The sequence below is a fragment of the Ornithodoros turicata genome, chromosome 1 (genome assembly GCF_037126465.1).
Source record: "Ornithodoros turicata isolate Travis chromosome 1, ASM3712646v1, whole genome shotgun sequence".
NCBI classification, from domain to species: Eukaryota; Metazoa; Arthropoda; class Arachnida; order Ixodida; family Argasidae; genus Ornithodoros; species Ornithodoros turicata.
Genome location: NC_088201.1, coordinates 106,037,795 through 106,051,533, shown reverse-complemented (window position 1 = coordinate 106,051,533; position 13,739 = coordinate 106,037,795). Strand labels below are relative to the sequence as shown.

Here is a 13,739-nt window from a genome sequence, read left to right as displayed (position 1 = left end):
TCTGCGTTCGTGATTTTAGCAAAACAATGAGCTACAAGTTAAACGAAAGCCTCATTTTAGCTCTGTTCAACGATGTGCAGCACAATTCTCTATCCTGTTTCGTTTCGATAAAATTTGCGCCGCAGCTGTCAGAGGTACGAAAATTTTGTCAAAGTTCGCGAGGCACGTGCGTAAAAAGGCCATGATGGATTTGTAAACAAAAAATTCTGGATCACGAGGAAAGCCTTAGCTTTCTTTTGACATACAATTCATGGTTGCTAAAAGCTTCGTGACTGAGTTACAGCGCTCACAAACTGCCATACTTCGCCACGCCCGACGGACCGGCGTACTTCGCCATCACTTGCTGTTTTCAAGCATGTTCATTCACCACAAGTTTATAAATGCTGGTGCATGAGCCACAATACACGTACCAGTTCATAACGAATATATATTCGCTTCCGAAGCATTCCACTTTGCAAAAAAATGAAGGAAAACCGGTAAAGAGAGGAACAAGGAATGGCAATGAGATCAACAGGCGCTTAATTTTCCACATTTTATTCAAAGACAACAGTGCCTTAAAGATGCATTAAAGCGTGGTCGTCACTTCACGCATTGTTCTCCCAAGGGAAACATCCTCGTGTGCACTTCTGTCAGCTTTGTACCAAACGTGACATGAACGAAGGCCGGGTACTGGCCGCACCGACGACCATTCGGTCTGTTTCGATTCCCTGAATGCTGCCACTTCATCTGAAGGCAGGTGCAAGATATGGGTTGCGTGCCCTCGTTCTGTCAGCACCGAAACGAAGTCCCGAGCCGACCGAATTACGTCCGTTGCTTGAGACCGCATGTTGTACACACTTGCTGCGTGTTTAAGCGAGCCCCCTACTCCATCACAGGCATTCTTCCCATGTCTACTCGCTGAAAATATCCAGAGTGTCAGCAGAGTGTTACGGCACATCTCGTGTAACTGATACTTGTTTTTGAAATGCGCCGCTGCACCGTCCGACACATAGATGACGTGTGAGAACACCGGCAGTTCATCAAGGGTGTCCAATATTGTCTTCAACGCAAAAAGCGCGTGCGCTGTATCATGGCGCAGGTCATCGCTTACCGTTGCCAGGCTAACGGTGTAAGATTTTGCCGTTGCAACGCACGTGAAGAGAGATACTTGGCTTCTCTGCCAATAGTGGCTCTGGACTTCATAAGGCAAACTAATCGTGCAGTTCTCCGCAAAATCGAAGTGAAGGACAGTGTGTCGGAGCCTCGGGAAAGATTTCTCATTCCAAATGGCCTTGCTCTGAACGTTGCGAATGTGGTCGTGCTTTATGAAGAGTGCAACCCCTTGCGGAGCTCCTTGACGAATGCGCGGCCGCTCATCGTCTTTCTTATGAGGTCGCCGGACTCCCACAACGCGAGAACAACTTCATCTTCTGCACTCATTTGAAAAGTCTTCACTGTTAACTTTTTAGCTCCGGCGCATGCTTGGCACTCCTGGAACAGGCATGCTTCACTTGGTGGGTCACATAAACACATTAGTTCAATGCTGTCTTTACACAGATCACGTGCAGAGATTGTGTTCACGGCAATAACGACAAGTTCGAAGTTGGCACAGTACGTGCAAACGCACTGAAACTGATGGGGTGTCACTCGAACCCATTTCGGCCGAAGTGTGTAAAACTTCGTCAACCCTAGCTTTATATCCGTGTGGTCGTTTTTGAACATGTGGTACGTTTCTCTTATGGATCTCGTCATGAATCGCTTCACAACTGCTTGCTTTTCCCCGCCCTGCCATATGTGAATGACATCTTTCTTATTCGGGCTCCCTTAAAGGTTGTGCTGCGTACATCCCAAGACAAAAAAAGGGAAAAATCAGACACTATGAGCCCGCATACGAGCTCGTATTGACCCCATTCGACTTGTTCGTTTCTTTCCCTCATTTCTTTGTTTTTTATTGTTTGCAAAGTGGAATGCTTCTGAAGTGAATATATATTCGTTATGAACTGGTAGGTGTATTGTGGCTCATGCACCAGCTTTTATAAACTTGTGGTGAATGCACATGCTTGAAAACTGCAAGTGACAGCGAAGTACGCCGGTCCGTCGGGCGTGGCGAAGTATGGCAGTTTGTGAGCGCTGTAACTCAGTCACCAAGCTTTTAGCAACCATGAATTGTATGTCGAAAGAAAGCTAATGTATTCATCGTGAACCAGAATTTTTCGTTTATAAATCCATCATGGCCTTTTTACGCACGCGCCTCGCGAACTTTGACAAAATTTTCGTACCTCTGACAGCTGCGGCGCAAATTTTATCGAAACGAAACAGGATAGAGAATTGTGCTGTACATCGTTGAACAGAGCGAAAATTAGGCTTTCGTTTAACTTGTAGCTCATTGTTTTGCTAAAATCACGAACGCACACATATGGGTACGAAAAGTGCGTAAAATTCGGTAGGGATGGCTTTCCTAGGATTTTTTACAAAAGGTTTCGCTCGTCGGAGACAAGAATTATTAATCCGCCCCAGAGCCTATGACATGGTGAATAGGTTGTGGAAGACTGGAGGCTGTGGTCGTTACAGACGCCGGAGTAGATCGCTTCAAAGTGGGCAGAAATCTCTTCGGAGCACAGCCGTTGTTTTCACCCCTGACGCTCTTTATTTTATATCTCGCCTACCACGTCGTCTCGGTACCTGGGACCAACGCCAGTGTTCATGCCACAGGTGGGGCTATCCCCTAAAAAATGACGGAAAAAATCGGAGACCCAAAGGTTAGGGCCCTGCATGAATCTGAATGAAATCGCCCGGGTACAGGTACCCGTCATACCGCACTATCTGCCCAAATTGAGACCACTCGAGGAGCGGCTGATGTCCTCAAGGCTGCCATACATGCAGATACACCGATTGCGACGCGCAGGCCAGTACGGACTCGTTAACCAGGTTATACGTTCCCGTCGACGTTAACAATATGGTGCAGGCCCTGCAGCGTCAGTAGGACGATGACTATGTCATAAATGTGAACATAAAGAGGGCCTAAAAATGTTATCGTTCTTGAGCGGCTCCGTACGGAAATTCACAGTGAAGGGTGTGTTTGCGACACTTGGTAGACAAGCCGCTGTATCGAGAGAAGCATATTGCAGTCGACTAGATGGAGATGGATTCTGCGTTCTTGGCACAATCCCCCAGTGGGCACAGTACTGGGCACGGTACCAGCGGTTTTCGCCATGAATAGGAAGCTGGGCAAGCCCACAGCCTTCCTAATCATAAGCGCGAGCGACCAAGAGGCACCAAGTGGCCTCGCCTCCTTATGTTGCTGAATCGTCTGTCCACCGATTATCAAGCGCCATTCGTGCCCGACAACGCAGAATCGGGTAGACTGGACACCTACGCCTTCAAACGCGCATACATAGTGGCAGGGGCACCGTGGCTTGCTGCATGTACTTCCACAGCCTAGTCATCTACCTCATGACCATCCTCCGCAGCGAAACACCGTACAATCTCTTCGGCAAGTACAGCGTCTTCGATTTCTTCCTGCGGATCGAGTTCCAACACGCGGGAGCCCGCACTCTCACATCCTGCTGTTGTTGGCCAACGACACGCGCGGGACTCTGTTCCAGAGCATGCCCGCCACGATCCAAATGCTCACCGACCAGAGCAGCGTAGACAAGCAAGATCTGACAGATGAGAGCTTCATCACCAACCAAACTCATGAGCATACTTTTGTAGCGGCCATATCCGCGCGACACCAAGCGCGGTCTCCCCTCGCGCTCTGGAATAAACAGTCAGTTCTGCCTATCGCCCTGGTCTGATCAGTCGTCTTCCACACTGGTGACCCGAACGTGATCATGGATGGCAACGGTACGCAGCCCCTGGTATCCTCCTTCGCCGTACGACTGCCGCCTTTTACCCGTTGACACCCGGACATATGGTTTCGACAAGCAGAGTCACGGTTCACCTTTGCGCACATCACATCCCAAGTAACGAAATTTCACCATGCCTTGTCCGCCCTCCCCGAAGACATTCTCATCGAGGTGGCAGACATCGTCAACTGTCCTCCCGCTGACGCTTCGTACGACGCCTTGAAGATTGCCGTCGTTGAGCGAACCTCTCCCTCTGACCGCCAGCGCTTACAAGAATTAGTGCTGAACGAGCCTCCCGGCGACCGCAAGCCCTCCCAAGTTTTGCGGCAAATGCAGCATTTGATCGGAAGGTCCACCTTCGACCCCAAGCTCCTTCGCGAGCTTTTTCTTTCTCGACTGCCTCCGTCCGTACAGCTGGTCTCATCCGCTTCGGACGACAGTGACCTTCCGTCCCTCGCAGCAGGCGCCGACAAGGTAACTGAAATTGCATCCGGCCAAGCTTCTGCGCACACTCCCTCTGCGGTGAACAGCACCCATCTGCTATCCTCACCCGAAGCCTGCGGTACCTGCACCTCTTCATCGGCGTCCTCGGAAAACTCGGAACTCATCGCTTTGCGTGATGAAATAAAGGGGCTCGCCGACACCTCCAACAGGCCCACGCGCCGCGACAGCCACTCTCCTGCCCGTGCTGGACAGTCCCGCAGAATAGTACGCTCTCCAACACTGCCATCGTCATCCAACCGTCGTCTAGTCTGCTGGTACCACCGTCGTTTCGGCCGCAGGGCACGACGTTGCGAATCACCATGCCGCTGGCAGTGAAACTTCACCGGGGACTCCTAACGGCGACCAGGAAACCCCAGTCAACGCGGCACGGTCGCCTCTTCTATCTCAAAAATCGGTCCGGAAGCCAGAATTTCCTTGTCGATACTGGCGCTGAAGTTAGTGTTCTCCCCGCATCTAGCCAAGATCGACGATGTACCCCTATCATGTATTTGACCGCAGTAAATGGTTTCCGCATTGCAGTGTACTACCGCCGATCCTTGCCTCTGGATTTTGGGCTACGTCGTGTCTTCCATTGGGTCTTTCTGGTGGCAGACACTACGCACTGCATCTTAGGAAGCGATTTCCCTAGCGCACAATAACCTTATGGTCGATGTTGCTAGGCGTGTGTTGCTTGACAACCTTACGGGCCTCTCTGTGAACGGCGTTTCAGCGTGCATACCACCGGCAGATCTTACTAAACCCCGCCCCCAGGTTACCGCCTCTGCGGAGCTCCTGCGCGAGTTTCCATCCTTGACTGCCCCCTGCGACCGCGCTTGGTATCGTCAGACCGTCTTCCAGCACTTGGTCGTCACCTCTTCACATGGTCCCCAAAAAACTGGCGACTGGAGGCCACGCGGAGATTATCGCGCCTTAAACTTGGCAACACTTCCCGACCGTTACCCTCTTCCCAACATCTCCGACTTCACCGCCTGCCTTTCAGGAGCAACAACGTTTTCAAAAATCGATTTAACCAAGGCATACCATCAAATACCCATGGCCGAGGAAGACATCGCGAAAACTGCGATTGTAACACCCTTCGGGCTTTTTGCATTCCTCCGGATGCCCTTCGGCCTACGAAATGCGGCACAGTCCTTTCAACGGTTTATCGACAACATCACGCGCGGCCTTCCTTTTGTATTTGCCTACCTCGACGATTTGCTGGTTGCTAGTGCTTCGCCCGACCAACATACGGAGCACCTCCGCATCTTATTCCGACGTCTATCTGACCATGGATTGCTCATCAACGTCGATAAATGCGAGTTCGGCGTGCCTGAGCTGGAGTTTCTGGGCCATAAGGTCAACGCGCACGGAATTTCTCCCCTGGAAAGCAAGGTCAAGCAAGTCCAGGATTTTCCCTTGCCCAGAACCATCCGCCAGCTCCGCCGGTTCCTTGGCATAGTTAACTTCTATCGTCGTTTCGTCCCCCACTGTGCTGCTATCCTGCGACCGCTAGAAGAACTCCTAAAGGCACATACGCCCAACTCCGCTGGACTCACGTGGCCTCCACAAGCCCTGCAGTCCTTCCACCAAGCAAAGGAAGCCCTCGCTTCAGCAGCGTCCTTAAGTCACCCAGTAAGTGGAGCTCCTACATCCCTCATGGTGGATGCATCCAACCAAGCCCGGGGGTGGTGCTACAGCAGCGTATTGGTGGCCACTGGAAGCCGCTGGCCTTTTTGTCGAAGAAACTATCTGCTGCGGAAGAGAAATATAGCACCTTTGGTCGCGAACTTCTCGCCGCTTTCACAGCGGTTAAACAGTTCCGCTACTACCTCGAAGACAAGTCATTCGTCATCTTCACAGACCATAATCCGCTGGTCTACGCGTATCAATCTGGAAGCTCTCGCTATTCCCCACGCGAAATCAGACACCTCGCCTTCCTAGCTGAGTTCAACGCTGAATTCCAGCACGTTAAAGGAACCGACAACGTCCCCGCCGACGCTCACAGTAGGATCTCTTCCCTCCATGACACCCCCATCAATCTCGGCGATCTTGCCAGGCAGCAAGAGCTGGACCCAGAACTTGGGCACATCCGATCCGGCAATTCGTCCCTCCGCCTACAGCCTATCCCCTTTACGGGTATCCAGCAGCCTATCTTTTGTGACACGGCAACCGGTTCGCCCCGACCATTTGTACCAAAACCGTTCAGGCGGTTCATCTTCTTATCGCTTGATGGTCTTTCTCATCCTGGAGTCAAAGCCACGCAACGTTTGGCAGCCACCCATTACGTCTGGCCATCGATGAACACCGACATTCGCACCTGGACGCGATCCTGCCTTGCATGTCAACGGGCAAAGGTTCAGAGGCACACCGCGTCTCCCCTCTCGACCTTCTCCTTGCCTGACGCAAGGTTCGCCCATGTCCACATAGACATCGTCGGTCCCCTGCCTCCGTCTCATAACTACAGATACCTCCTGACGTGCATCGACCGTCTCATCCGATGGCCGGAGGCGGCCCCGATGCACGATTCTACAGCCGAGACCGTCGCGCAAGCATTCATCTCAACTTGGATCTCCCATTTCGGAGTTCCATCTCACTTAATCACCGACAGGGGAAGTCAGTTTGAATCACGACTCTTTTCTGCCCTCACTCGGCTTCTTGGTACCACCCGATGTCGCACCACAGCCTATCACCCGTGCACTGACGTCATTGTTGAACGTTTTCATCGTCACCTCAAAGCCGCCATAAAGTCCTACGACGACAGCCCAAAATGGAGCGAATATCTTCCCCTTATACTGCTGAACATTCGCAGTGCTTGGAAAGAAGATCTGAAATGTACACCAGCGGACCTCGTCTATGGGGCCTCCCTTCGCCTTTCAGGCCAGTTCTTCGACCCCCAGCCGCTTGGCAACCTACAGTTGACAGCAACGGACTATGTCGGACGCCTTCGCGACCACTTCTCCCGAGTTCGACCAACTGCCCCTCGAGTTCCTAGTACCCATCGGACCTTCGTTTCACCCCACCTCCGATCAGCATCTCAAGTTTTCCTCCGGACTGACGCCCTCCGACGGTCTCTACAGCCCCCCTACTCTGGTCCACACCCCGTGATCGAACGCCCCAAATACTTTATCATCGACCACGGTGGTCGTCGGGAAACGGTGTCCATCGATCGGCTCAAACCCGCCTTCACCGAATCCGACACTCAGCCTCCCTTCCTTACCGCTTCAAATACCTTACCGCTCCACCCCCACCTGTCAACTAGACCTACCTCCCAAACCCCCCAAACGGGTATCCTGGAGCGACCTTGTCGTTTCTGGGGGGAGGGGAGCCCTGTAGCGGCCATATCCGCGCGACACCAAGCGCGGTCTCCCCTCACGCTCTGGAATAAACAGTCAGTTCTGCCTATCGCCCTGGTCTGATCAGCCGTCTTCCACACTTTCACGTGACCAAAGCGAGGCGAGCGGTGCCGCTTTAAGATCTCGTTCTGGCCGATGCGCGTGACTCGCGTGTTCGTGCCCCTACCAAAGGAGGGCAAGCGGCGCGACTTGTACAAGCGGCGCGTGAAGACCGCGAGCGAGACGCTAGAAACGAAATCGTACGACACTATACTACACGTACAGACGATGGCCCCGGCACTTACAACATGGCGGCAGACGGGGCAGATCTTGTCGAGGGGAAAGAAGATGTTGGTCAGTAGCCAACCCCTGCGCCAAGGCGTCTGGCCCCGAGCGACCCTGCTGCGTCATACGGTACCGGAGTTACGATGCGGTCAAGCAGGTGGATCAGTACAAGCGCGAGCTGACAAACGAGCACGCCGAGATCGTGGATCGCAACCAGTACCTGCAGGCAAGCAGGAGAGGGCACAAGGGCGCGAGCAGGAGATAATGGAGTCGACGCGCGAATTCGAGGCCGACATCGATACGAACGAGATCATGGAGCTGGTCGCCGCGCTGTGCGGGATAAACGACGAGACGGCCATCGATCATTACCCGGACAACCCACCGTTGCGCGCGCGAGCCCTACCAGGCCAGGAACCAAAAAACGATTACATCGGGCTAACCAACCACGGCACAAACGCCGTGCGCGATAAAGGCGCGGTCATGAGCAAGGAGGACTACGGCGCCGCCATACGCCGCAGTAACCCCGAGAAGCGTGACATGGTCTTGGAAGTCATACATCGTCTATACCTGACGCTAGGGAGCGAGCAGGCCATGCCAATCCAGACCTTCTTCACCTGCCCGGCCTGCAACGGCAACTTCTATACGATACGCATAGTGATGAAGTCGTATAATCGATTTACAGTCAAAATAGACGGGCGACCGCCGCTGCGAAACGCCCACCTGATGCGTGACCTGTGCGTCGACAGGCAAGGCTGGGACGACAGTTCACTCGGCGTTTAGATTAACGCTCCCGTGGCAGACGCGCGAAATGAGCTAAGATGTACTGTGGCCTTACCGACATGTTATGCGCGACGTGCGTGCTGTCATAGTCGACGAGGCCAGCATGTGTAGTGCGCAATTGCTAGCGAGTGTGTGTGCTCCCCTACAGCAAATTACAGGAAACTACGACGCGTCATTCGGGGGCCTTGACTTCTACGCGATGGGTGACCTGTACCAGCTGCCGCCCGTTATTAACGCGACGCCAATATATCAATCGCCGCGCGGCATAAGACATTTCACGGAAATCAATGCCGTGGTGTCTGGTGCCACCCACCTATCATTTTTTTTCATTTCCTATCTGTTGTGAAGCTCTTCCTTAGAATGTGTATCACTTAACATTTTAAAGGGAAGGTCGCATCTGGAAATCCATGTATGAAACCGATACAAGTACGTTCGCCATAAACCGACAATCTACCTAGCTATTATCTTAACGAATTTCAAAGATCAGCGCTGCTTCCGCTTCCGCGGGAGCGGAGGCTCCGGCGGCGTAGCGTCACTCCCTAAGCGGAGGCGTGAGAATGCGGCGTGCAGAGGAGGAAAAGCGCCTCCAGCCGTCTCGTAACTCTACGAGACGCCCGCGCGGACGCGGCATTCGTTTTTTCCAGGTCACGCCCACATTGGTTCTCAGGGAGCGACGTTTCGTCTTTTTGTCTTTTGCAGCATATCACCATACTAGGCAGACAAACCTTTCGTGTAACATCACGGCACCTTATTATTCTTATTACTAGTTTCCTTTCTTTCTTTTTTTTTCAGAGACAGAATTTCGGGATACTCTTAACGTCCGTCGCCTGCCCTTGTCATGCACTAAATCGAATAACAGTCAAACTAAGCCGCTCTTTCACGTGGGATTTTCAATACCGTGGTCAGTGCTCCAGGAGGAATAAAATGGCACTATCCTACTCAAGCAGAAACTGCCTGTGGCCGTCTAGTTAGGGTCCGAGCATCCAGGCGACGTCCCCTAGACGCAATTGTGGGGTTGTCCAAGTGACTACGGCGGGGGATGTCCCATGTACGCGAATGCTCTAGTTTCGAAATCGACTGGAATAGATGTGACCGTCCCTTCATGTCATTTTTGTGTCTGTGTGGCATGACTACAAAACTCTGCTACTACCCTATTCACGGAACATTGATCGCCTCTACCCAATTCTACAATGGTTACAGTGATTCTGTATGCAGTTTACGCCTTCATTTCCCTGAAAATGCAATTGAAAACGTCTGTAGGTAAAGATGTTCGAGCCAGATACACCGTACGTGACAGTGAGCGCTAACCTCTTCGAAAATCTTGGTCTCATCAGGCTGGGAAATCTACATACTTCTTACAACAAGACAACTGAGTGAGCATATGTTTATGACCATTGTATTTCTTACAGAAAACACAAGGAGCTGCAGCGTATGTTAGTGTGAGAGGTCGCTACACAGACTGATACAACTGGTGCACTTGGACATACGCGTACAAGTTGCTTCGCGGCGCTAACACCGAATAAATTAGAAGCATACGCCTATACTTAACATATAGACCTCCCAGCAATCACGAACTGTGAAACAACCTGAACATTTTAGCTACGTGCCTTCACAATCCACATGCATTTGTTGAATCGTGTAGCACTGCAATATATTATTCAATTGACGTGGAATATGTCGTAGTAGATTTTTGTTTCCAGTGCTAACTAAGGCTACACTTTCGGCGTGCATTTTAAAAACGTAAATTCGGCGTTCAAAATATAACAACTTTCAACTTTTTGGTTAATCAGTGAGATCTCAAAGAAGAGTTATATTATCATGATTCACTCAAAAAAATATTGCGGATACCAATACTACCAAGGATATTTCTTGCACCCTTCATTCCACCTAGAGCTGTTGTAACCAGCAATGGGTAGGCGATGTTGACTAGCTAAGGTTTCGGTTCCCACTAAGGCTAGACCCCCGGCAGTACGAGGAGTCTGCACAGTGCACGCTAGTTGAGAGTGTTCGATTTACGGCGCTATCTGCACAGCCTGGTTGCAGAAACGCGGAACGCGCACGACTGGCAGCTCCCTCAAGCGGTTTATGAATCCAAACTCGGGCTAAACGCGTACGAAGTTTTCAACGCTGAACAGCCACGTATTTTGTGAAAGATGCTGATGCAATTGTTTGCGACATCGCAATGTTCCAGGTGGCGCACTGGACCAGCTGTGGTAAATGCTTTCTACTATCCTAGCAGCAACGACGTTAGTAAGTATTATGCGCTAATTGTGGACATTGCTTTTAGCACCCCAATTGTACATTATTCACACGTGTTTGTGTGTAATGGATATCAGTAGTAAGGAATATAGGCTACTAAGAACCACCACTTTCTAATGCAATAGAACCCTATTCTAATCCAATTCTAAGCCAAAATCCAGTTCTAATCCAACACCATCCAATTCCAAAGCCATCTAATTGGTCGCCTTTAGCTCCACCCACTTCATGTTGATTGGTCCATGCTATGCCTACAGATCGCTGATTGGTCGACCGTAGCTCCACCCCTTTATGCTAATTAGCTGGCTTGGCTCTACGGGTCGCTCCTTTGCATGCTAATGAGTGGTCCCCTTTGTGCTGATTGGCTCATTCCAAACTCACTGATTGATAATTGGCTGGCTTAGCTCTGCACCTTTATGCTAATGAGTTGACATGGCTCCACCTGCCTCACCATGATTGGTGAATGCTAAACCCGTGGCTCTGCCACCACCTGGCCGCGCCCCCAGTGATTGGTCAATTCTAAGCTTACAGATCGCAGATTGGCTGTGCACATTTTGTACACTTATAAGCTATCTGATTGAACGATCCTCATTGGCCCACCGACAGCAGCCAGATGGCGCGCTCGGCAGCGGCCCTGCTGTGGCTTCTATCTTAGACAGACAGGAAAAAATACAGTTCAGCGTTTATTGAGTATATGTTTGAGAAAAATCATGGTAGTCTTGGACAGATTGATTCATTTCATGCTGGGTGTGGTTCCATGGAAGTGTCGGATCATGTAGACGTCTCCAGGACAGCAGCTAAGAAAAATTTCGTCCTCCGTGAGTTGACACCTCCACGTGCACTGGATATCTTCGTAGCTGTCGCTGACGTCCAGCGAATGAAGGCACGTACGCAGTGATTCAGTAGCAGCACGTGTAAGTGATTCAGCATTCCTGTCCAGGTTAATGAGGGACCGCATAGGTACCACGTGCCACTCTCTGATGGCCAAGATATCACCAGGGCATTTGTGCACGTAGGTGTGCTTATCCTTGTCCAGCTTGATGCTCGTAGTACAGTTGCAGGCGCCCAGCACCAGCGTGCACGAGACAAGCGATAAGAGAACGAGCTACCACATCCTTCCAGTGGCACAGTCCAAATGACGCTACTCCTTCTCATCCTCTGCATTATCTAATGGGGGAAAGAATTCCAGGTGAAATCCCGCTATCTGCGTCATCCACTCAAGCTTACCATATTCGCAGCTTCCGTACAGGTAGGAATCAACGTCATTGTAGAGGTATCGTTTGTCGCCATACGCGATCAGACTTCTTTCACATTTCTGATGGTGTACATACACTTTCTTTCCCACTATTGACACCTCTGTGTGTGATACGCTAGTGTGCTTGAATAGGGTATTGTGGTACGTATCATGGTGGAGGTGTTTGTGCAAAATGTTCTTTTTGACCCATTTAGCTCTTGCAACTTGTTTTCCCCAGCTAATTCAATGAAGTATATTTTGGCTTTCAAGCATATTGCTTCCTCGATGGGCACGCTACCGGTTTCAATTTTGAACGCGCCAAGCATGCCGCGATTCCTCTCGCTGTACAGCGGGTGATCCCGATCGGAAGAAGACAAATTTAAATGGTCGTCGGCGATCGCGCGTAACTGATCTTCGTAGCCCTTGTAGAATAGGCCGAGGATCAGAGAATCTGCCTCAAAGTAGCAGATAATCACCGGACAAGTGAGCTTACTCAGCTTCGTGTTTCATAGTAGAACGAGTACATGGTTAATTTACTCAGTTCTAAAATTGTAAAGCCAATCTGCAGGGTGAAATCGCATGGCACTTTCGTTTTGCGCATTTTATACATGATGCAATACAGGGACAAAATTTCCATTCTCACGCATTCCGCCTCACTCCGGAGGCGACTCGCCGTCTCCTCACTGAAGGCTACTCAAATATCCCGCATGTTAAATTTATTGAAAAACGTTCTTCCGAAGACCGCATTATTTGAGATTTTATAGAAATTTTGTGAGAACGTCGTGCCCGAGGCAACGCGTCTGGCAACATTGTGCTTGATGAAGGGACACAGAAATGGTGCCTGACAAAATTTTAGAATTCGGTGAATTTTCGTCGCCCTCATGCCCAATCTACAATCGAGCGCGAGCAGCGCGTAATGAGCCACCTACTCGACCTTATCCTTGCACGTGACCAGCAGCTTTTTGCTGTTCGCGGGCTGATACATTAATTCCTTGAGGAGCCCTCGCTAGAATGGCAAGAGCTATTCCTTCGGGACGGCTGCCTTCTCGTGAGCCAGGGCGAAGTACTGCGTCAGCGCGTGGATAGATTGGATAGATAGATAGATTAGTGGATAGCGTGGATACTCCAAGTGGCACACGTACACGTACCCCACCGTACCGTCCGAATCCGTGGGGTGACGCATAAAGTCCACGGAGCTAAAATCCTCGACCCATTCGAAACCGCCGACGGGGAGGTGAAAACAACATCTTTATTTTCAGACGGAAGAGGAAGAGTGGGGAGGTTCGTCGCCAGAGGCGATACCAGCATAAAGACTCCTCGCTTTGTGATGATTTTCAATTCCTGTTGAGTACACATAGCTTCGTTAACACAATATCTCTCCATACGCGAGTAACCACAACTACCTCCACATTGCTGGATCTTTTTATTACAAATGGTGACACTTCTACTATGATGGCTGGGGTCATTAATGCACCTATAAGTGATCACCTTCCAATATTTCTATCACATAATGCGAGTGCACTAAGGCGTAAGGAGCAATAT

The 13,739-nt window shown here is 50.8% G+C and overlaps 1 protein-coding gene across 1 annotated transcript; it reads left to right on the top strand.

Moving 5' to 3' along the window:
* Window positions 1–3,812: 3,812 nt before the first annotated feature.
* On the top strand, window positions 3,813–4,646 carry LOC135381844 (uncharacterized). Its single transcript, XM_064612568.1, has 2 exons — window positions 3,813–3,825; window positions 3,910–4,646. Exons 1-2 carry the CDS (start codon window positions 3,813–3,815, stop codon window positions 4,644–4,646), a joined length of 750 nt encoding a protein of 249 aa, XP_064468638.1.
* The last annotated feature ends 9,093 nt before the right edge of the window (window positions 4,647–13,739 follow it).